At 34.6% G+C, this 23,323-nt stretch overlaps 2 protein-coding genes, 1 long non-coding RNA gene and 1 other non-coding gene across 5 annotated transcripts; all 4 read right to left on the bottom strand.

Moving 5' to 3' along the window:
- Positions 1–112: 112 nt before the first annotated feature.
- TRNAS-UGA lies at positions 113–194 on the bottom strand. The gene has a single exon. It is a non-coding gene; the product is annotated as a tRNA-Ser (tRNA).
- A 953-nt stretch (positions 195–1,147) lies between these two features.
- On the bottom strand, positions 1,148–3,901 carry LOC113355520 (protein NRT1/ PTR FAMILY 4.3-like). The gene is made up of 5 exons (XM_026598389.1): positions 3,659–3,901; positions 3,313–3,530; positions 2,693–3,145; positions 2,463–2,608; positions 1,148–2,320 (listed from the first exon to the last, which is right to left on the bottom strand). Exons 1-5 carry the CDS (start codon positions 3,810–3,812, stop codon positions 1,393–1,395), a joined length of 1,899 nt encoding a protein of 632 aa, XP_026454174.1. The 5' UTR covers positions 3,813–3,901; the 3' UTR covers positions 1,148–1,392.
- A 1,651-nt stretch (positions 3,902–5,552) lies between these two features.
- Positions 5,553–14,431, bottom strand: LOC113355518 (mitotic spindle checkpoint protein MAD1-like). Of its 2 annotated transcripts, none has more exons than XM_026598388.1 (16): positions 14,100–14,431; positions 13,844–13,943; positions 13,427–13,587; positions 12,710–12,907; positions 12,532–12,624; positions 12,019–12,141; positions 10,637–10,884; positions 9,997–10,168; positions 8,581–8,691; positions 8,296–8,499; positions 7,359–7,521; positions 7,028–7,115; positions 6,878–6,947; positions 6,525–6,653; positions 6,405–6,443; positions 5,553–5,964 (listed from the first exon to the last, which is right to left on the bottom strand). In XM_026598388.1, the coding sequence occupies exons 1-16, from the start codon at positions 14,262–14,264 to the stop codon at positions 5,962–5,964; spliced, it is 2,067 nt and encodes a 688-aa protein (XP_026454173.1). In that variant the 5' UTR covers positions 14,265–14,431; the 3' UTR covers positions 5,553–5,961. The 2 variants fall into 2 exon arrangements, with proteins under 2 accessions (XP_026454173.1, XP_026454172.1); XM_026598387.1 differs by having other exon boundaries at positions 5,553–6,206; positions 14,100–14,430.
- Positions 14,432–17,874: 3,443 nt separating this feature from the next.
- On the bottom strand, positions 17,875–21,589 carry LOC113361014. Its single transcript, XR_003364910.1, has 4 exons — positions 20,428–21,589; positions 19,054–19,127; positions 18,513–18,851; positions 17,875–18,159 (listed from the first exon to the last, which is right to left on the bottom strand). It is a non-coding gene; the product is annotated as an uncharacterized LOC113361014 (long non-coding RNA).
- Between the last annotated feature and the right edge of the window lie 1,734 nt (positions 21,590–23,323).

Below are 23,323 nucleotides of genomic sequence, written 5' to 3'. Positions count from 1 at the left end.
TCTTTGACAAAGGTTCTTCATCTTAATCGACAAAATATTTATTATTTAAAGACGGATGAGTTGAGGGGGTTTTCTGATGAAAAAAAAAGAAGCAAAAAAAAAAAAAAGAAGCCGTCGACAGCAGGGATCGAACCTGCGCGGGCGAAGCCCAACAGATTTCAAGTCTGTCTCCTTAACCACTCGGACATATCGACCCTGTGATCTACAGTCGGAAGTATCTAATATACAGCAGGATGATTTTATAATGCAACATGATTCTGTAAATTGTGAGTGCTTGTCTCTAGTAGATATAATGCAACTTGATTAAAACATGCACAAACACGAATTTTATAGAAAGGTCAAATGGGTGAAAAAGCCAGGGGACATTAAAACATTCTTCCTTTTAGGTGGTCTCTCCAGAAGCTTCTAATATATTTATTACAGCATCTTTATGCTGCTCTTTCTTCCGCCTAAATATACTTTTGCCTATACTTTATTAAGGACTTGATATGTATCATCTCTAGACATTTCATCCTTAGACCACGAGTGCTTCCCTTATAGGTGGCACTGTTGCTTGGTATTGTTGTAACACCCAGCTCCAATAGTGATCATGGCCGAATAAAATAAAATGTACTGTTATATCATGAATTTGCATTGATTTTATTAGTGTACTTGACTTCAGAGTTAAAAAAAGGTTCTGCAGTTCAGAGATGTTTGTTGTTAAACGAACGTGTACCCCCAATACCAAGGACTGATCCAGGAAGGCTAAATTTTCTTGTAAGACCCGGGTTAGAAGTCTTGGTGGAGTAGATTTTTTTTTTGGCTTGTTGACTGGGAGGACTATCCGGGCTAAAGCCCCCTTTAGCCCAGCTATAGGTTGGTTTCAAAAAAATAGGTTGGTTTCATGTACAAATTAGCATACCTCATGAATATTTTCTCTATTGAAAAAATATTGCTAGGAGGGCTTCTATAAAATCCTAAAACTCTTGAATGGAAACTCGATCTGTTTACTTGAGAATCAGGCTCCTAACCAACTAGATTACTTCTTGTCGGTTATAACTCATAAATGTTACTCACCCAACATTGCTTGTGAAACAAAACTAATTAACGAAGAAAATAAAAATATAAACAAGACATTAATAGTGATTTGAGAAAGCTTGTAACAGTAGGATTAAGTAATTTACATCATGTTTATTATTCCATACTAATACTTTTATATAAGTCCACCTTACAATGTCAATCAATAGAGAAACAGAAGGGGCCATTTTAAAGAAAACCCCATATAGTGCTAATTAGTGGGTCTAACCTATTAAGATGAGCAGCACTAATACTACTACTTTTTATATATGCTTTTTTTATACATGCGATAAGTCAAGAATCACTATGCAAGGGATAACTACTAGAACATATTGTTTAAAGTATAATGATATTGTCAACTCCAATACGCTTTGAAGAGTTGAAACTTTGGTGATGATGATTTGAGTGATCTTCTCCATCTCCTTCATGGTATTCATGATTATGATGATATGTTGGTGGAGTTTTTGTCAATAAAGATGGATTATATGAATACCACTTAGACCAAAAAAGATAGTTGAGGAAGTTCAAAAGGCTAAGTGCAGATAATAGCCAATAGAACAGGTCTAACCTATCTTTGTTAAGGTCATTCTCGCTTAACCACCCTGAAGAACCATTTGATGTGATCTTGTTCACAAGAGAAACTAGGAGTGAGCTCAAGTAAAACCCGAACGAGTAAGAACAGTAAGTCATGGCTGTTAAGAAGGACTGCATGCCTGCTAAGGATTGTTTGTAAAAGAACTCAATGAGACCAACTGCTGTGAACATTTCTGATATGCCAAAGATAAGAAATTGTGGGGCGATCCAGAAGATCGATAAAGTTTCGTGTGAATTTTGTGCGGATGTTCGTCTCTTTTTCTCTACTAATGCAGCTGCAATCATAGAGAACGTGGCAGTGAATAGACCGATACCTACACGTTGTAAAGGAGAGATGCCTGATTGTTTTCCGGTTATTTTACGTGCCAGGGGAACGAAAACTGTTTCGTAAAGAGGGAGAAGAAATATGAGCATAATATATGGAATGGATTGGAGTGAAGCAGGTGGGATTTGGAAACTTTTTCCAAGTCTGGTGTCCATTGTACTTCCTTGTTGAACTGAGAATGTTTGGAGTTGAGCCAAGATAGTATTGAAAATTATCGTGCAAGCGAAAATAGGCATCACTGAAATGATTATTTTCACTTGCTCGACTTGAGCAACTGTGCATAATCTCCATGCACTTTCCTTTACTCCATCTTGGACTACTTTGATGCAAGCTTTGTCCAAAAACCTGAAATTTTCATATTATGATGATATCAAATTATGGCGGTATCTAATAACATGAATATTATTATTCCGTGAACCTATATAAAAGAACATACGCCATACTAATCTTGAAAACCAGCTTGCAAGTATATAATATACAAACAGACCTGAACTTATCAGTATGTAGGAGATTGTTGTCAAAGGAAGAGGAAGTATCTTTGATGTGATTTGATGAGTGGTTTACACTTCCATGAAGCATTTCAGGATTGGATGGACAAACTAGATTTCTCTTTGTCATTGAAGCTACAACAACCTGAAAATCACGTACGAAAAAAGAGTAAGTTTCATTGACTTCTTAGTCAACACTAATTGAAAAAAGTCAAAGAAAAACCATTACTTGGGCAATTGGGGTGAAAATGCTTCCACGAGGGGGTTTGTTTCTATAAACAAGAGTGCCACAAATCAAGCAAGTTAATCCCATGGCCATGGCAGCTGCTGAGACACCAAAACCGACGTCCATACCGGAACGAGTTTGAACCCAAACAAGTACAGTGAGGGCTATGAGTTCTCCAACACAAAATGCAAAATATGCAGCATTGAAGTAAGTTGAGAGCTTTTTAGATTGATTAGGATCTTCTTTAACAAATTGATCAGCACCCAATGAGATTATATTTGGCTTTAAACAACCACTTCCTAATGCTACCAGATATAGAGCCATAAAAAAGATGAAGGTTTGAAATTCATTTGCTCGTAGACAGTGATTATCTACTTTGGTAGATAGTGTTAACATGTTGCACTGTGGTGGCCTCAGTTGTGGAAGATGAGCTTGTAATGATAGTAGTATGAAACCCTGCACCACAATAAGAGGATTAGTTAAAATTATCTATCATTTTACAGTTTCTCCTGCATATATCTGATATGCTTTACCAAGAGTTGGAATATCTAAAATTTTCTGAAGATCAAGAAAAAAAAATATATAGAAAGAAAAAGATTCTAGAAACAAGTAATATGACTTACAGAGAGCTCAACAAAGCCAAAGATCAACATAGTCCAAAAGCTTCCAAGATAAGAATCAGAGAGGAAACCACCAAGTAGAGACAAAAGGAAAACAGTACCAATGAAATTGGTAACTATATTTGCGGATTTTGACAGTGAGAAGTGCATCTCATTGAACACATATGTTATAAGGTTATTCCCAACTGCAGCTATTGCCATCATCTCAAATGCTTGTAGCCCTACGAACACACATAAAATCATCCTAGTTAAGTACAAAGATATTCAGTGCATGGCATGGCATGCATGTGTATATATAAATATATATAGGGAGAGGAGATATATATAGCTAGAGATGTTAATGAGTTACCAAGAACGAAGAGGGCAGCTTTCATTCCACCATGCTTGTTAGGATTAGAAGGTCTTCCTCTCCAATCAACAGATAAATCTGGTGCTGCTACTACAACAGCTTCATGATCAACACCATCTTTACTGAAATTCTTTCTTTCAGTTGTACCTCTCATCTCTCTAGCTAGATAGATATCTAGTACCTCTCCAATCAAGATCTATCTATTTAGTATTAGTAACAACTTTGTTTGCTTGAGATAAAATGAGTAGCCAAGTCCCCATATTTATAAACGAGCCCCATTGTGGGGTTTCTAGATCATATAATTGGATATACCCTCAAATTCTTTCTACGTGTATTAATCCACATAAGCTTAATACTGTTACTACTGCTATATGTGCCACAACAGGTTAGATTGTTTATTTCTGATGATGATTATGGTTATATGAATGGCTGAAAAATATACTTATCTGGGGTGGGGGAAAAGTTTTGCATCAACTTTGACTTCGTACACGTATGGAGAACAGAACATCAAATAGACATCTGTACGTCAAGAAGACTATATATTTAGTGTAGTGTGTGCCAGTAATTCCACACTTTATGTATCTAGAATGGATAAGTGTATTTTCATTTCATGTCATTCTCTTAACCAGCAAAGATTATGATGATACTCACTTCCCGTTATCCACGTGGTCAGGGACATTTATGTAATTTTACGGTTTGAGGAACGTTTATTTTGAGGTTTTTCTTACTTGCAACATAAAAATATGTTGAAAATCCTACTCCATCGTTTCAACATAATAGGCTGATTTTCGTATAAATTTACACAAAAATCCTGAATGTTAATATTTTGCAACCTAGATTTAGTCAGGTCCCAAAAAGAAATCATCAAAGATATCCGGAGTTTTTCATCGGTGATATAGAATGACTCTTATCAAAAAAAGAAAAAGAAAAAGAGAAGTAAAAAAGTAAAAAACAAGTTAGAATCGTTTGAAGCATTAAATATATGATAAAAGTCGATAGGGGTTTGACATTTTAACAAAACATCATGAATCCTTACTTGACTACTTTAAGCAAAAAAAGGTCAAAAAAAAGTCAACCACTAACATGGACCACCATGACACCAACCATATTACCAAAGAAAAACAAACGTAGATGAGGAGCTACCAAGAGAGTCAACCCCAACATAATAATCACTAACTACACCAAACCAAGAACCACAAAAATTATGTGCACAAAAAAGAAAGAAAAGGAGAAGAAGCATAATTAACATGGATTTCAACTTCATGAGATAAAAAAGTAAAGAAAGATTAACATTAATCGATTGGCCAAAGCAGCTAAACAGTAAAGAAAACTCATTACTTGCACTATGCCGACCAAATTTAAAAGCATGTCCCCCATTTTGAGGGTTTGCAAATTTTACCAACAGTACTCATTGTTTTGTTTTTCTCGGTTGGTAAAAACATTAGTTTTAAATTTTTATCATCCGATAGTATTATCTTTTGCATTTGTTGAAATTCTTGGTCTCTGGAAGAAGTTGTTTAGACCTAAGAAAATAGGTTGGCAATTTAGATTGAAATTGATTTGTAGGATGGACCGTTACTTCTGGCACCCTCAACCCTGAAACAGTGTTTAGAATCCACTCTTAAAAGTTTTTCTTGACCTTCCAAAGCAGAAGGACAAAAGTTAGGTTGGACGGTGAAACTTGAGACTTATTTTCCCACGCAAAAACACAAGTTCTGTTTTGGTTTATAATTTCTGAGATTGACTTCAACCTCTGATTAGAGTTGAAGACATCTTAAAAAGTTACTTTTCGACTCAAGTCAAAAAATCATATGTAAATTAATATGGTGATACGTTCACTTTCAAAATAACTTTTAAAAGCAATTGAAATTAACTTTTACTAATAAACAAAAAATGGAAAATAAAGCTGACACATTTTAAATATATATGTATCATGTTCTTGTCAAAGTATCTTCAATTCAAGCCACAAATGGTGGTTTATACAAACAGAATATCAAGGAACCACAAAAGATTGTAACTCATCTTTTGCATGATTTGTCACAAAAACCGATGGAACTATAAGTCACCCATAGTTTGTTATAGGACCACAGTTTCTTTGTTTCCGGTCAGAATTTGACAAGTAATGGTGCCGTGCACTGGAAAAACTGAGATCTATAGAAGCATATTAATCCAAAAAAAAACCATTGCTTTCATCGGCACATTTCTTTTCTCTTATTCCAGTGGAGCATCGGGAAAAATAACTGAAATTCCAAAGTTCTTTTACAATTCCTTCCTTCCACAGCTTCTTTGTTGCTAACACAACTTTACTGTACATAAAGAACAGACAATGATAGAAGAAAATTAAGAACTCGAAGCTTCATCTCACATAAGAGAAGAAAGCAAGGCAAAATAGTTATCATGGACCCTGGTGCACCGAACACACTGCATAGCTTAAGACGATAAAGTGCTTGTTTCAGTTTCAACAATATGTCCGCTTGTTGAAGGATTCTATAGTCAAGTTAGCTGTGAATGCAGGAATTGAATTATACTTCTTTATAAATATCCCAACCTGCAAAATAGAACGTTCAGTGAAGTTGAAGCTCGAATTATTTACTCCTCTTCTCCTTGAATCTTGAGGTTAAACAAAATAACAGGAGCTATTTGAAACAATTGAAATGATATCTAATCAATTTGTTTGAGCATTGACATTTAATTTGACAGAGTTGATGTCTAAATTTAAGGTGTGTAAATTAAATTAAGTTCATACCTGCTGGGCAACCTCATGGTCAGAGGTGTATTCATTTTCCTGTTGGGCCAGAGAAACATTTAGTTATTTGATCTCAGAAACTGTAAACTGCAACAACATCCAGTTGAGAAAACGTTTTACCAAAAGGCTTGTGTTGCCAGATTCATATTCAAAATCAAGCTTCTCATCTTCCCCCTGAGCAAAAATGGATTGAAGGGTAAACCTTGTTACTGGAATTCCATTAGGACGCTGATGATCATCCATTAAGATCTGGTGAACAATTCATGAATTGATAACAACAATGAGCGAATATAAGGATATAAAGAATGTTCAGATGATGAAAAACCATATAAGCGGATGTTATTTTTTTTTTTTTAAACACAAAAAGGGCATTTTATAAAAGATTATTGTCACAAAAATCAGTTACATGGATCAGTTGACAACAGCATCCGAAGGACAAATAAGTAATGAAAAATATTAATCAACAATAGTACCTTGTAGCCGAAAAGCGAGCAGCATGCTCTTCTAAAAACTGAGATTTTTTCTGCAAAGACGGTCTTGTATCTGTAGCAAGCACCCGTTCAGAAAATATACTGAAACGTAAAGATGAAAAGAAAACTAGTGCTTTGTAAATATGCATTAACCTTTCTTCACGTTTTTCCAGGGTTGCTATTTGTGCTTTGAGTTGCGCAAGCTTTTCTGATATATTAGAATCTATATAAGTTCCAGTATCTGCGGAATGATTCGCACATACCTTCAGTTAGATTGACAGTTGGTATTCAGTTTATATAACATACATTGAAAGACGAACTGGCAGTCCCAAGTTAAGGTTTGATGGTATGAGCAGTCCTAATGCTCTCTGATGTCATTACTTATTTGAAGAAAAATAACCTTTACCATTTAAAATCTGAAACTAGATATACACTATGCACGGACATACGTCCGAATATACAAGTAATAATCATCCGCTGGTACCTGATTTTCCTTTGAGTTCTTCAACAGCTTGTAGTTTTTCTTTGGCTTTTTCCAACTCAGTACGCAATGCTTCTATTGTATGTTTTGCCTCATTATCAACTCCCAATGTGTTCACCATCCGCAAAACCTTTGTACTTGAAGCGGAATAATCACCATGACCTAACTGTTTGAAAAACAAAAGATGTTAATAGTAGCATACTAGCATTCCCATCAAACAAAAGATGAACAAGCAATTGGGGTATTCCCCAATTAATTAATTTCAGCATCCCCCAATTGCTCGTTCTTAAAAATCTTTTTAATTATAAGATTTATAACATTATTTATAGATGAATTACCTGGTTATGCTAAAGAAAAGTTCAAGTTTTATTCGTTCTTCTAAGGTTACAGATGTCCATCACGGAATATGTTGTTTCTATTACTTATGATCTACAGAAAATGCAGAAACAGGGTGGCTCACCTCACTTCAAAAAATTCGAGGCCTAAACCTCCTAGAACTATATCGATCAACTTAAGCAACACAGCAAGTATAAACAAAAAATTCAAATGGAAAGCTTACTAGAAGGACAGGTACACTGGTATATACAATAATGGAACCCTACTTTCCAGAAAAAAAAATCAAAGGACCTGCTAATAAGCATATTATAATGGAAGTATGGAACCCAAGAACATTTCTAATCTACAAAAGAAAATACAAAAAGAAAAAAAAGAACTAAGTGGATTCTTGAACAACTATTTGGTTTTATTTATTTATTTATTTATTTTTGAAGCAGTATTAGTGTTTGATGATTTTCTCCTTTATGCATAATTTCACTCTTTTGAGCAGATGTGTGCTTATAAGATTCCTCAAGAACCACTACCCACCAGGGGATTAACATGAAATTAACTCTACGAATGGAGCACCAAAAAGAAATCTAAATGTGCAAAAGAATGGCGCTACCTTGGACTCCAAAAGAGAAATTTCTGAACGAAGCCGATCACCTTCACGCTCCAATGATTTAATTCTTCTAGCCTCATTATGTAGCCTCTCATTGAGCACCACTATTTCATCACTGTGACGAGTACTGACTTCCTTTTGTTCAGACAATTTTTTCTCCAACTCTCTAATAGATGTTTCTTTTATAGCAAGCGATGCCTCCAACTCCTTAGTTTGTAAACATCATCAGGAAGACAACAAAAATATTACGGAAATGATAGATGTAGGAAGTAGGATGAGTATTGACACCTGAATGAAAGATCCATTCGCAGGTTCAGTCTCTGCCTCCCCATGCTTCTGCTTCTTTGACGCAAGAGCGTCACTTCTTAACCTATCTCTCTCCTCACCAACCGAATGGAGCTGAAGTAACCAATCAACAGATAAAAAAAAAAGAGTATTGACCAGATTCAACTGCCAAAGAACAACAAATCTAGAACACAGCGAAACAGGCAAAACAAACATAAAGAGCATGTAATTTGATCAGCGAAAAGAACAAAGAGTTCAATGAGAGAGATAACGAGAGTACAGCAAGCCATAAGAAGTCGACAAATAATTGCGTGCAGACAAACTTAAACAGGGACAAATGGTATATGCTCGTTAGTAATTATGAAGGTATTCACAAGATTTGTCAGTGATTAGCTTTAAACTAGACTTCGTAGTAAAAAATACAGTGTAATGAAACAAGAGCAATGTTTACAAAGAACTTAAACTATAGGCTGTAAAAAGTTTCCGTTGTGTGCTGGCACCAGGGACTATTTAGCTGAACAATTTGTGCTACTTGAGCTGATGTGCCTCGTGTTAAAAGAGGTATTGCTCTTCCAGGTTTAAAAGGATCTTGAAAATGATGGGAAACTATGGCCAGGGGAGTTTATAAGTGCGGAGGATTGGTTCTGAATTACGGAGAGACGAGGGATTTGGTTAATGATTCAGCAGGAGGTTTCGCTGCTGGAGCTGCCCTTCTAGGCATCAAAGCAGGAGCATCCCAAGAGCCCTATCTGTAGGAGCTTCTCCGGCCGTAACTTTGCATTTATGGATGCGGTGGTCAAACAATAAGAATTGATAATGGGAAGGAATACGCTGCTTGCGCCACTGTAAAGAGGCCCTCCCGTCTTTACGAGAATGACGACAGCAAGACAATGCAAATTTCAACGGAGAGCAGCCATAGACAAAAATGCGAATTGTTTATAATGAAGAGCCACAAATTACATCTAGTGAAAAACTGCATGTATCTGATGAGATAAATATATGGATTCTGATCTGGGCTCCAATGAGACGGCAGATTGAAGTCAAAAAGCTTAAGAACCATCACGCGAAAGGGCTAGCTAAACAACATTTGAGTGGAGCACATCTTCTGATATTTGTTTTTCAAAATAGCCTTAGTTCTTTCTAGACGGGCTAAGCCACGTCTACATACTGTATGATAGAGATAACAAGTTCGGCTAGTGACCAAAAGTGGATTCTACTGAGTTTCATTGAAGAACTAAAAACAAGATGTGATGAAATAAACAACACAGCCAGCAATGAACTGTTCCAGCAAGAAAAAATATAGTATGCTCAACTACGTTTAGCAAAAGACAAAATCTAAAATCTAAAAGACTGTAATAGAGGTTAAATGGGAATGACATCATTATGAGAAAATACAAATGTGGTGAACAGGAGTCTTACCATTGATTCAAGTCTTTTAACTTCCGAAATTGCTTGATCTGCCTTCTCTTTGGCCAATGCAGCCTCGGATTCAGTTTGTTGTTTACCAAGTTCAGCCACTTCCAAAGCTACCTCCATCTGCTTCAAACTGGCACTTACTTCACCAACCTTTGTCATGTTCACAATCACCTCCCTGTATATAAAGGGCAAGTCATTAATATAATAATATAGTACTTGAAAAAGATCTATACTAAAAGGCTTTGTTAACAGGGAAGTAATTCAGTAAACTATAATGAACAATCTAGAATTGGTGATAAGTGTGTTGGAAATATAGAAAACAAACGAAAAAATCAGGTAACATCAGAAATGTTGTTGGGACAGTAAATACCCAGAAGGCCGGGCGATATATTCAAGTAATGCCTTGACCTCATGCTCCATTACATATAGTTAGACAAGAAAATTTAACATGACAAAATAATAAACAAGAGTAAGACGCTACAATAACAAATAAATATGAGTTTATTAGGTATATGCACCAAGGCCTGCACCATTACAAACGTGGTTGGGGTTGCTGAGACTCATTTAATGAATACCATTAGGGTCTCAAAGTCGATTTTGAAGTAAAGTGACGTGTAACAAATATCAAGATTCAGGCACTTACTTTTGCAAAGCTGCGAACTTAATAAGTACATCTTCCGCACACGAGATACCAGGAATATCGGTGGCTATTGACTTCCACCACATGAGCTCATCCTCCAACTTTTTTGAATTAAGCAGGACCTCTTGTAATTTAAGTAGCTCTGCTTCTGCCCGATCCTTACGACCTTTTTCTTCCAATAATTTCTCTTTCAGTAATTCACTGTTTTCATGGGAGGATTTCAACTTCCTAGCTTCTTGGACTTCAGTTTGCTGGTAGAAAATGAAAGTAAATTAACAAACACTTAACAATTAATGTTCAAATTATGTAATACAAACTTATTATTAAATAATTACAGATCAGACATGCACTTCCCCAAACTAGCAAAAGAATCTATTTTCCGCTCATAAGAAGACTCACTTTGCGAACAGCATCAGTGACTCTTCTAGTACTCCAATATGTAAATAGATTTTAAAGTTCAAACAATCTTCAAAAAGGTCCACTTCTTGAGTTAAGATCACAGATAATTTTAAAAGTATAAATTAAAAAAATAAGAGCTTAACGTTGATACACGATTAAGAAGAAGGTCAATGACTCTCAGCAGAATCTGCCACGGCAGTAAGTTTCTGTGACGGTGCCCCACAAATGGTAACAACCCAATTTACTGAAGATGATTCCGAAAAATGTTTAGAACTTTGCTTTTATTGTGCCAGTCTTTTCCTTTACCAAGGGAATTACCATTTTGACATAAGTGTAAACCAACAAGCTCAACGATTTATAGCGCTAAAAAGGTAAACCTTAAAAACATGCTGGTTTCACATCTCAGTCCATCTAATACCATCTTTCCATGGTTCTCACTATCTCAGCCAGATTGCCTAAAGAGCTAAGGAAGAATATTTTCTTGCCTAAAATAAAATGTAGACTTCAAAAGGATAAAATGCTCTAGCGTTTGGAATATGCGGTAACGGTAGCCATAGAATGGCATAAAAACAATATGCAAGCGCTCAAGATAAGAGGAACTTCCAAACAAGCAACTAGATTGGAGATTTAGTTTCTATTATGTCAATCTATCACCTCCCATTTTTTTACATGTCGTCTCTATATCTCAGCCAGGTTTTAGAAGGAGAGAACTGAAAACTGAACTTCTCGCTTTCTTGTTTGCAGCACAGAAAGCTTCATAAGGGCAAAGATGATCTAGCATTTTGAATACATGCTAATAGGTAAGCATAGTATAGTATGTCATGTGATTACATGCAGAAGTGCTTATGAAAAACTTCCAACTATCCAACATATCATTGTGAAGTTGTAAGAAGATGGTTAGTGCAAGAAAACAATGAAGAAAATGAGAAAGACAAACTCAAAAAATTCAAGGTAATAATGAAAATACAGATGAAAACACATCTTACATAGTTCCTAAGCTCTTCTTGCAAATGCTTCACCAGAATATCACTCTGCCTGGGAGAACCCACTTGAGATTGAAAACTGAAATCTACGAGTTTCTTCTCTAAATCACCCTTCTGATGCATACACTGATAAATAAAGAAACAAAATATAAGAATAAACAAACAAGAAATAAAATGCTCTTATTACAGGGGTCTGTAATGACTAAGATACAATGGACTGTCGGTGGACGATTACAGGAACATGTCTATTTTTAGTCATAACAAAAACGTGCATAAAAAATCCATTCACATGAGAATGCACATGATGTTGAGAACTTTGTCCGCTTCATCCTACAGAAGATATGTGATCAAGTGTTTTTCTTATTATAAAATTGGTGCAGATATTTACAATGTAAAAGTGTGAAACAACTTTCAGATTCAAGATTGAGCAGCATCAGTAAAACTAAGTAAAGTCAAAAATTAATGGGGATATATAAGTGGCAAGTCTGCACGTTAAAAAGAAATACACGGACAAACCTCGTTTAGCTGCTCCCGGAGATCCTCCAGCTGTGTCTTTAGTAGCTCTGATTCCTTTTCGGCATTGTTAGCTTTGCAAGCCATTTTTTCAAGCTAAAAACATGACAGTTTCAGTTAATAGAAATTCCCAACAGAGACAAGAATCTAAATGGAAGTAACAAACAGCCAAGTTACTCACATCTGCACTTATTCTAGAAATAGAAAGCTTGGACTCATTTTTCAACTCCGTGAGGTCCCTTTGAAGGCGAGTGTTCTCCCTTTCAACGCTTTCAGATACACGGCTAAGTTTTTCCTCGAGCGTGCTTGCTTGATCTTTAGCTGAAGCTGCTGATGACTCAGCATTCTTGCGAAGACTGACTTCTTTCTGGTGCTTCACCTTAATTTTAATTACACAACACAGTAATTCTTCAGTCATAAAATTCACTCAAATAAAAAGAACAGAGCAAATATAACAACTTAGCTCAAAATAGGAACAGTCCATAGCCTCCTACTCTACTACTGATGAGAAAAAAAGGTGAGAATCAAGGTGCCTTTCTCATTGTAATAAACAACTAAACTTCGATGCAATGGCATCTTAAACCTGTAATACTAACATTGTTAAGAAAAAACTCTGTAGGGATGCAATTCATTCAGTGCTTATGTTTATAACCTATATACATCTTCTATAACAACAGAAAAATTCCAAGTGACCAAAGATGTTAATTAGTCATCCAGGAAAAATATATGAACTAGCAAGACAGAAAGTGTGATTACTTTCTGATGTCATATATGAAGCATAAGGCAAAACGTTTTTTTAAACCATGACTTGCACCTCCTACTCTAGCTTGATTATAGTATAACGTTTGGCTAACTACATCCAGAAACAACTAATAGTAAGCGCAGAAAACTTTATTACCTCAAGTTCACTGAAGGATTGTATTTGTTTTTTAATTCTTTCTTGAGAATCAGTAACTTCTTTCATCAACTGCTCTTGCAATGCCTTTTCTCTCCCTTTAGCAGCAGCAAGTTCTTGTTCAACGTAAAAGAACTGATCTTTGAATTTCTTTCTCTCCGCTTCTACAACATTCAGAAATTGAAAACAATGGTCTCAGGTTAAGAAAACTTTTGCATCAATAACAAGAAATTAACAACAGCAAAATGCAAAAAGTTCAAAAATCTTTGCTAGGTCAGTACAAATCAGGTTACCAAGTACCAATCAGTGTAATGCAGATTATCAAGTGCAAACTACCATGTGGTAGCTCAACGGATCGTATTTCCAATTCGCATGTCAAAATGGTTGACAGGATGAGCCAATACTAGTAGTTAAACTCACCAGTCTTAGAAAGAACCTCATCCATTGACTCCAATTTAGTTTTATAATCACGCACTTGCTTTTCTGCGCTTCCCAGGTTATCTAAAAACTCAGATTTCACCTGTAATACAAACAACAACAACTTCTTCTGTAAATCTATTGTGCTCAAGGGTTTTAAAAATGTAACAATTCCCAATTTTTCAAAAATCTAATAAAAATTCTGAAATTAAAACATAGAAGCATAAAATTAAACACCAGAACTAGTAGATATAATTACCATTTGACGACATTGATAAGTACATAACATCTGTTCAGAAGGGGAGGAAGAAGAAGGTTCATAAGAAGATAGAGGTAACTCAGGAGGATCTTCATAGATTACGAGAGGAGAATTTGAGATGTCATCAGCCCTGCGTTTCCGAGCGACCGGTGTTCTAGTAATCATCTTTTAGGGTTTTCGGATTTGGGGATGAGCTCAAACTCAAAGAGTCGAAACTGGAGCGGGATTTTGAAATGAATTAAAGGGTTTGAGTGATGATGATTATAATAAAGAACCCTGATTAAAGGGTTTGAGTGATGATGAAATAGCAAAATCAGATTATCCATTAACCCAAAAAAAATTTAATGGCAAATTTATCCTTCTTTACGTATTAGTGTTAGAAATATTGATTAGTGATTAAATATTCTCTACATGAAAACAGAGTTTTTTTCGAGCGAAATGGTTAACCGGAGTTTTTGGTTGATTCTGGCCCCACCATAATAACTTTTTCTCGAAATTTTATAATATTTTTGGTTCACAATATATTTTCGGCCAATCACAATAAACAAACAAATTATCTAAAATAACTAAATATAATAAAATCTACTACATTCCCAAAATGATTAAAAAAAATCGGCCACATTTAATTCTAACAATTTAATTCACAAACTAGATAAATAAACAAAAAAAATTTACAGACAAAATTAAAATAAAATCACATCAAATAAAATATCGTTGAAAACGATTTCATCACAAAATTAAATCAATCACAAAATTATAAAAATAAAAATGTTCAATGTCCAATTACAGTTTGATAATTAAATAACTAATCCTAACTACAATTCCAAACTATTAATTAATATTAACACTAACTCTAACTGCGAAAAAATACTTTTACAATTAGAAAGAAGCAAAAATACTTTGATTAAAGTTTATAAACCAATATACATATATAGAGTCCTGAATGTTTACCGGATCAAAACATGCTACCCGTTCCGCAAAAAATCGATCGTTAAACCTGTCTAATAATTCAAAATATAAAACCATCAATAAAAAACATGGAAGTAGTATAACATGATTTAAACATAACTAAAAATGAGGAACCAAAAAACCTCTGCAAAAAAATATAAGCGACAAAAATGAATATCAGTTTCAACATTAATTTTCTTAATATTGTTCATTTCATAAAAGATCAAAAAAATAAAACAGTTTGCTTTTTTGAACGTGTAGAAAATACTTAGTAACCTTTTTGGAAAAATAACTCAACAATAAATACAATTGTCCAAAATTAATATTTATTTATTTTTCTTATAGGTAAATATGCTAAAAATGTTGTTTACGGGTAAGAAAAATATATTATTATTTACGGGATAAATTCCATTAATAGAAAATAAAAATATAAATTAGGTAAACCAAGATTTTCGTAGTATGAACTTGCCAAAAGTAATACAAATTATACAACATTTTTAGAAAGAGTTATACAATAGAAAGAAAAATAAACAACTAAATATAAAAATCCTAGATATTTTTAGATATTGATTAGTATTATTTTCAAAAAAAAATCTTTTTATTTATGGAAAAGTGTTTCTTTATATCAGTCACTAGAGAATAAACCACGCCCCATCTTCGACGCCGTTTCTCTCTTCTCATGGTAGCTTCGTTTTTTTTTTTTTCTTTTTTTTTTTTCCGATTTGTTATATTATATTGTTCTCTAATTAACAATTTGTTGTAGTTTCACAGGTATCCTCCAAACCGTTAGCGCCGCAAAGATTATTTCAAATAGGATTTCTAATAGAATTTCACATGGAAGAAATTGGTAATCGCTTTCTCTTTAAAATCTTGACATATGTACTGGAACCCAATTTTCTTTCTAAATAAACGACCCGTGGAAATTTGAGAAATCCACCCCTCAGTAAGATCTTTTTTATTGTTGTTGTCATTATTTTCCTTTTCTCCCTCATTTACCGAGAGAGAAAACAATGGAATAACAATGTTCTTTTTTTTAAAGTAGGAATCACAGAGGTGAAGGAAACAGAGAAATTGATATAGAAAGTTTTTCTATAAATAAGATGAATGGCAACAAAGCAAGTTGAATGTCCACTAAAGGAGGCAACACATCTAAAAGTATATTTTTGTGTTTATATTTATCAATTACAGTTATCTTGATGATTTTTTTCTTCCGATTCTTCTTAAATTGAATTAGAGTTATTTTGATAGAATGCGACGATGCAGTGGTTTTTCTTTGGTTTAGTTTAGAATCTACACTAACACAATATTGCAACAATTAAATGTTGTCAACCCAAGAAATAATAAGAGTTATTTGGTTTTTGGTACTCAGGTTTTGACCAAAACCTGAGTTTGGTCTAACATTTGTCCAGTCTTTGCGTTTGGTCTAAAGACCAACGTTGACCGTCACGTTAAATATTGACTTTTGTTTATTAATTATTAAAATAACAAAATAAACGAAATAAAAAGAAAAAGAAAATGGAATTATTATACGAAGTTACGATAATAACCTTCACTTTTCTAATATTTACATAACCCTTCTTCTCCAAACTCATCATCACCGTAGCCGCCATTATCAACGACACCAGCTTGACCTGTCTTTTACTGGTTTCTCGACAAAGGCCATCATACCAGGATTCTACTTCTTTCCTTTCTCAATTTCAGCATTTAATCACCACCATTCAACTGAATTTGAACGACATCAGTTCAATACTTCCATGTTTTTGGCGTTACAAAATTCTCCAAAGCTCACCTTTCTTGGCTGACTTATCGACAACAAAACAACTCTGAATCCCACCAAAGTCTTACCATTCTTCCGTGCCACTGAATTCTCTTCTAACCCGGTGAAATACCCATTGAACCATGCCTCATGGTTGCACAAAACTGAGGCAGCTTACACCTTGTTTGTTTGCAGCTGAGTCATCTGAGTCATCTGGATCTGAGTCGTCTGGATCTGAGTCAAATCACCTGACTCATCTGGATCTGACTCACTAAGGTCTGAGTCAGTAAATATGTTTGTTTTGTGAGTCAGACCTGACTCAACTGACTGGATTTTTTTGGACATAAATTGCCCTTATGCACATTTCAAACCATAATATCTATCACTAATGAAACATCACAAATTGTTCCATTCCATTCTAAACAACTTCTTTCTTTTGATGGAATTAAACATTACAAAACAATAAAATCTAAAGATTTCATTCCTACAAACATAAAAGAAGCAACAAATCTAAAGGAGACTAGCTATCTCATCACGTAAGATTTCTCAACGTTCTTTTAAAAGCTTGTGTACAAAGGCAACACGAAGCTCATTGCTTTTCAAACTGACAAACAATTTCTGCCAACCAGGCATCTCTGAAGCTTTTAAACTTATGCACAAATACTCATCCATTGTGATACAATCAGTCTCAAGTAAATTATCCAAAGCTTTCATGAATTCGGCCGCGTTATCCTTTTCTAGAGCAAGTTTCTTATGTTGAAGATGAGTCTCCATCGATGTTACAATAGAACAAACTTTCTCAGTTAGTAGTACACTTTCCAAGGAAATAGGTTGTAACTGCTTTCATAATTTCGAATACCAATGTTTTTCTGTTATTCATTTAACAAGAGTAAGGATATGGATAAGGCTCATATGGTTGTACTTTTTAAAAGACTCACAGTTAACTTATCCCCTAGTTATCATGTTTTCACTATATAACCTTTTCCATTAGCTACACTTGATATATTTGATGTCTCTTTCTTTTGGTTAGAATCATTCTGTTAGTCAATTTTAGCTTTTAGGGACATGATGTTTGGAAACATTTATGATTTGATAGAAGGTAGGTACTATTTTTTTGAGACATCCGTATTAAACATCTGCCCTGGTGGACTGAATTATTTCAATGAAAACGATTTCTTGCCTTCTCTTTTTTTTTATTTTTTTAAATAACTAAATATGCATTTCAACATAAGGTGGTTCCGTTCTTCCAGGCGTATCCCTATTAACTCCAGTAGAGAACTTCCCATCGAATAAATTCTGCAACTTCTCTGCATCTTCCAGTCCCTTGTTCTTGAATTGACTGGCGTTTTTGATTGTCTGCATCAATTAGAAAGTAAAATCAATAAATATGTTCAGCTGATTGATGTAACATCAGAAAAAAAAACACCGAATCTGACTGTATCTAGAGCTGTATTACAACCTATAAAAATAAGATTACAAAAAATTCAAAACTGAAAAGTTCAAGGATAGGTGATGCCAAAGATAAAATAGATGTTGTTGCTTCTTTAAGTTAAAACAAATTGAGAGTAACTAAAAAAACTATGGCTGTGTGCAGTGAGACACTAAAAAAAAAATAGAGAAGTGGCATGCACTGGAAACTAGACACCTTTGTTGTCACTCAAACCTCATGGATTAGAACATCAACAAAGAAAGCCAAAACAATCTCTTACCTTGTCTAATTCAATCCACTGCTCTTCGCTCCAATCAAAAGTGTTCGTCTCCGCGTTGTACCCATGCCCGGTTCTTGCTAAGAGACGGGACCAAGTGACATATTGGGTGCGCAAGTAATCCCAGTGGTTTCTCAATTTCTTTTGGGTGATAGTGCAGTCATACTTCTCAGAAAAGTATTTGCACAAATTTCCCCACGAAGTTTGCTTCAAAGAAGTTTCAGAAAACCCATGCTCAGTAGCTTGTGCCAAACATTGGTCAATAAATAATCCTCTAAATGCTGGGATGCTCCTAAAAGTTATCTTATTTGCTTTTTCATCTTCTTTTTTCTCCATAGAGAACTAGCATAAAGTAAAACAATACAAGACGTGGGTAATTTGAAACATAAGAGAGTGTGCTAACTACTGAGAAAGTAAACAGAGTATCTTTCTTTTTTTTGCAATCAGCATTGTTGTCCTCATTATGGATGAAAGATTAACTTGACTTCAAAAAATCTACATTGTTATTTTATATGTAACGGGAGAAAGGCCGAGAAAAAAATACCTGCTTTAGGATCCAGTGATGGAAACAAATGTCTGCCTACTGAGATAATGTATAAGGTTATATGCGAACTAGCCCTACAATGCAACCAAACAGCATTTGTATAAGCAAATGTTTTCCAAAAAGAGAAGAGTACAATAAGATAAAACACATAGCAGGTAAAAGGCTTAGATGGCGCTAGCACATCATCATTTTTTCAAACTAATGTCGAGGTCTCTGCATCAAAAGCCGCGTTGCACATTAGATGGTGCTATCACATACGTTCATAAATACTCTAGTACACAGTACATAAACCTCTTTAAACCAACACAAACCAATTAAAACAGTTAAAGCAACACAGGTCTGATTTCACAAATTGCAAATCTGATTGGACAAATGAGAAAAGCATAGTAAGGTCAACCACCCGTCAATAGGGCACCTTTAGCATAAGAAATATTCAGTTCAAACTCTGGAAAGGAAAGTACTGCCTTATCACTTATATACCTAATGCTACAGAGACCAATATTCAAAATCTTTCATAAACCTCTTTAAACCAACACAAACCAATTAAAACAGTTCCATTTTCATTATTTTCAATAAAATGCATTCATAACAAACTTAGCTAAGTTATCCTAATAGGATGAACAAAAGCCAAAGGTTAGGCAACACACATATCAACCCGTTGTCAATACTAACTAATAACTGTGGACTATAAGTATTACTAGCATTTCCATCAAGCCATGCTTGTAAAAAAGAAACATCTCCCGGCCAGATACTGCTTCATGGACTAATTAAGTGGAAAATAAGATATTTAAAAAGAAATAAGAATTTTTATATACAATGATCAAATAAAACTATGGAAGATTATAAAAAACCAAAGAAATCACTCATTTATTAGTCATTTGTAGACCCGTGTCTAAATGATCAAATTAAATCTAAATCCAACCATAAATCGTTCATTCCATTACTGAAATGTGAAAACAATGCAATAAGATCTTTTACCCTTTTTTTTTTTTTCTTTTTTCAGTCATGTATTTTATCGAACACTTGGTGCGACGTTTTGTTTAGAGGTTTATATCCCCTGATTCATTTGAGCTCCTTCAAACTACGTAATTATAGAAACCATAAGAAACCCAGAAAAGATCTATCACTTCAGAGAGAAATCAGTAAACAAGAACCCAAGATTCAGTAGAAACGCCAGAAAAATTAATTGATAGAACCCAAGATCTATCACCAGAAGAACCTACAATTAACATACTCAATCCCTAATTCAATATAGCAGAACAAACCCTAATAAAAAAAATTAAAATGAAAACGAAGAACCCTAATCCGAGATAGCAGAAAAAGAAAAACAAAATTATTAGCAATTACAATAACAATGATGATGAAGAATTATACCTGATGATTTGGTAGCACTAACCAGGATATTATACCTGAAGATGATGATGATTCAAAAGGAAGCTTTTAGATGATATGAAACAGATCAAAAGATGAGATGAGGTGATGAGGGAGAATATCAGTTGAAGACGAAGGAGATATCAGATGAGGGCGATGATGGAGATCGGGTTTGGTTGCTTATCTCCCATCTCTCCTCTTGACGGAACAAACGAAGAAAATGAGAAAAGAAGAAATGTAATTTTTTGATATAATATCGAGGGCATTTTTGTCAATTTCTATGACTCAGGGGTAATAGGCACCGACTCAGGAGCATTTCCATGCCTGACTCTACAGGGACCGAGTCAGGGGTTAGGCACGACTCAGATGCCGTGTCAGATATTATAAAAAATGCAAACCAAACAGTCTAAGTGCTGACTCGGTGCGAGTCAGGGATTGACTCAGATCCAGACACCGAGTCAGCTGCAAACAAACAAGGTCTTAGTCGGGTAATTCTGTCGAGCACTTGGCCTGCGACTTGATTACTCATATTAGTCTCCTCCGTCTATCAATTTAATCAATGGCAACAGCATCTCATTCTTCTCTCTATTCTTCATCAATATCATCAACTACTCGATGTCTCCATAAACACCACCATCTTCTTACTATGTTCTTCATCTTTCAGACATAACCTCACCTCTTTTAATACCTAAGCAATCCATTAAGTACAAGCGGAATCACTCACTGAAAACTGGAATTTCAAAAATTCAACGTATTTTTTTAATGGAATTAATCAATTTCAGACATGATTTTGGTTTTAGAAATATTTTCTCATATCAATCACACAAATTCTCAACCACCACCGTCACGAACATGAGAATCTCTTCAAATCCACTTTTCATTTCCCCAAAATTTCATAACCGAAATCCTAATCTCAGCAAAAAAAATTCAAAACCCATTATCAGAGAACTTTATTAGTTTGCTTGTGGTATGTCTACCCCAAAATTTTCAATCCATAGAATGCTTAAGCTTTCAGCGTGTATCAATTCAGCGTGTTTTTGATAAATACCCCAATTGTAGAAGCAAGAGAAGAGATCTATGAGATGATAAATAAGGATTCCACTTGATATAAGATTCACTAGGATTTGGAGAAGGAATAGAAGATAGGTCGGTAAGAAAAATAAAAAGACGCAGAAAGTGAGATACCGATATTGTTGGTGTTAAAGCCGTTGGATTCTAGGCTCCCTTTAAGGGTACGATTGTAAGCTTCTTATTTTTATTTTATAAAATTAATTAAAATCCAGTCAGAACAGTCGACGTCCCGATAAAAGGCCGGACAAATTAGATCATACCGAGATTTTGGTCAAAACCTGAGTACCAAAAACCAAATAACCCAAATAATAATTGTAGATATTTTTGGATATTGAAATAATTTTATTTCCTAAACACAGTCTTTGTTTTGTGGGTTTTGTGTGCATATAAACCATTGAGCAAAAGCCGAATTCCTCTTGCAGGTTTCTACATTCTAGAGCTTTGTAACGAGTAAACGTGGCTATCCAAAAATCTAATATCGACATATATCATTTCCTTGGATAATTTTCTGTAATGGAGTTTCTAAGTTTAGGGAATCTCTCTATATATACAGCACTTGATGAGAAGCAAAATCGCATGTTGGCTTCTCTTTCGTTTTTCTTCTTCTTTTGTTACTTGAATTTTAGGGTTTTGTTCTGTAATCCGTTTTTGTTGTTTCTTTTGCATGTACCCTCGACAGTTAGCACTCATGGTTGTAGCAACGGGATCGCATGAATGGATACGGTAGTAGGAGCTTATGAGTTTTTACATTGGTTCCTTTGGATCTTCGTGTTAAAAATAATAAACTCAAAACTCACGTGAGGTATATACAGCAGTGAAATCATCCTTTAATTTTCCTCATGACTTGGTTTGTTTGGGTATTATAAAATTATTCTAAACCAATAATATTGAAGTAAAAACAGAACATTCAAAAAAACGTAGGAAATCTTTTCGTCACTTACATTCAAAAAAAACTTAACCTAAATCTATTTGATGTGCATTACTTTGTGGCCTCTCTGGTGAACATTTTTATTTTTTTTTGTTTGCAGGCATTGACACTTCCCCAAAGCAGTCACAAAATTAACTTATGCAGCTAAGAAGAAAATGATAAGAAAAGAGCTTCATTTTTCTGCACAATACAGTCGCAGTTCAAAGATACCGAAGTAGTCGAGCAATCCATCATAAGAAATGGAGGAATTATATCAGCGTATCCCTCACATTCTAAACGGTAATTGTACACAACTTCAAAACAATGCTGCTCTTTTTAATTTTTATACATTGCAACTTCTGTACCTGATTTGGAACATTTTCTTTAATAAAGAATGGCTAAGTGATCAAAATCTGTGGTCAAAAAAACATAGGAAATCATGTTTCTGTAGAGAAAACTATGTACTATGTAGCATATTTTTGCACTTGGGTTTGGTGGACTGGTACATTGTTAAACTTTAACTAAATTAATGACAAAATTAAGTGCTTGGAAATGACTGTTAAAATTAATAACTTGAAATGAATCACAAAACTAGAAGTTAACTAGAGAAAAATTCTTGGTTCCAATAATGTTAAGCATTTTTGTTCCTTGGTCATCTCCTGATGACTAGATTGGTGACGTGAAAAATACGAATTTTCATCCCAGTTTGTGTTGTGTTAATTAGTACAAATACACATAAATTTCTTTATCCAGCCTATAATGCTTCATTACTCAATAATTTAAATTTTGGGGGTCTCACCTGTGTTTAAGCTATAACTAAAGAGTGTTTGATGTCATATACATGAAATGAAAGTTAGCGTATTAGGGATTCATGAAACTCTAAAATAAGATACTTCTGAGCCTTAATGGTAGGCCTCGACC

This window comes from Papaver somniferum, chromosome 3, assembly GCF_003573695.1.
Source record: "Papaver somniferum cultivar HN1 chromosome 3, ASM357369v1, whole genome shotgun sequence".
Classification (NCBI taxonomy): Eukaryota; Viridiplantae; Streptophyta; class Magnoliopsida; order Ranunculales; family Papaveraceae; genus Papaver; species Papaver somniferum.
Note: the sequence above shows the minus strand (reverse complement) of the source record. Positions and strands in the feature narration are given on the sequence as shown.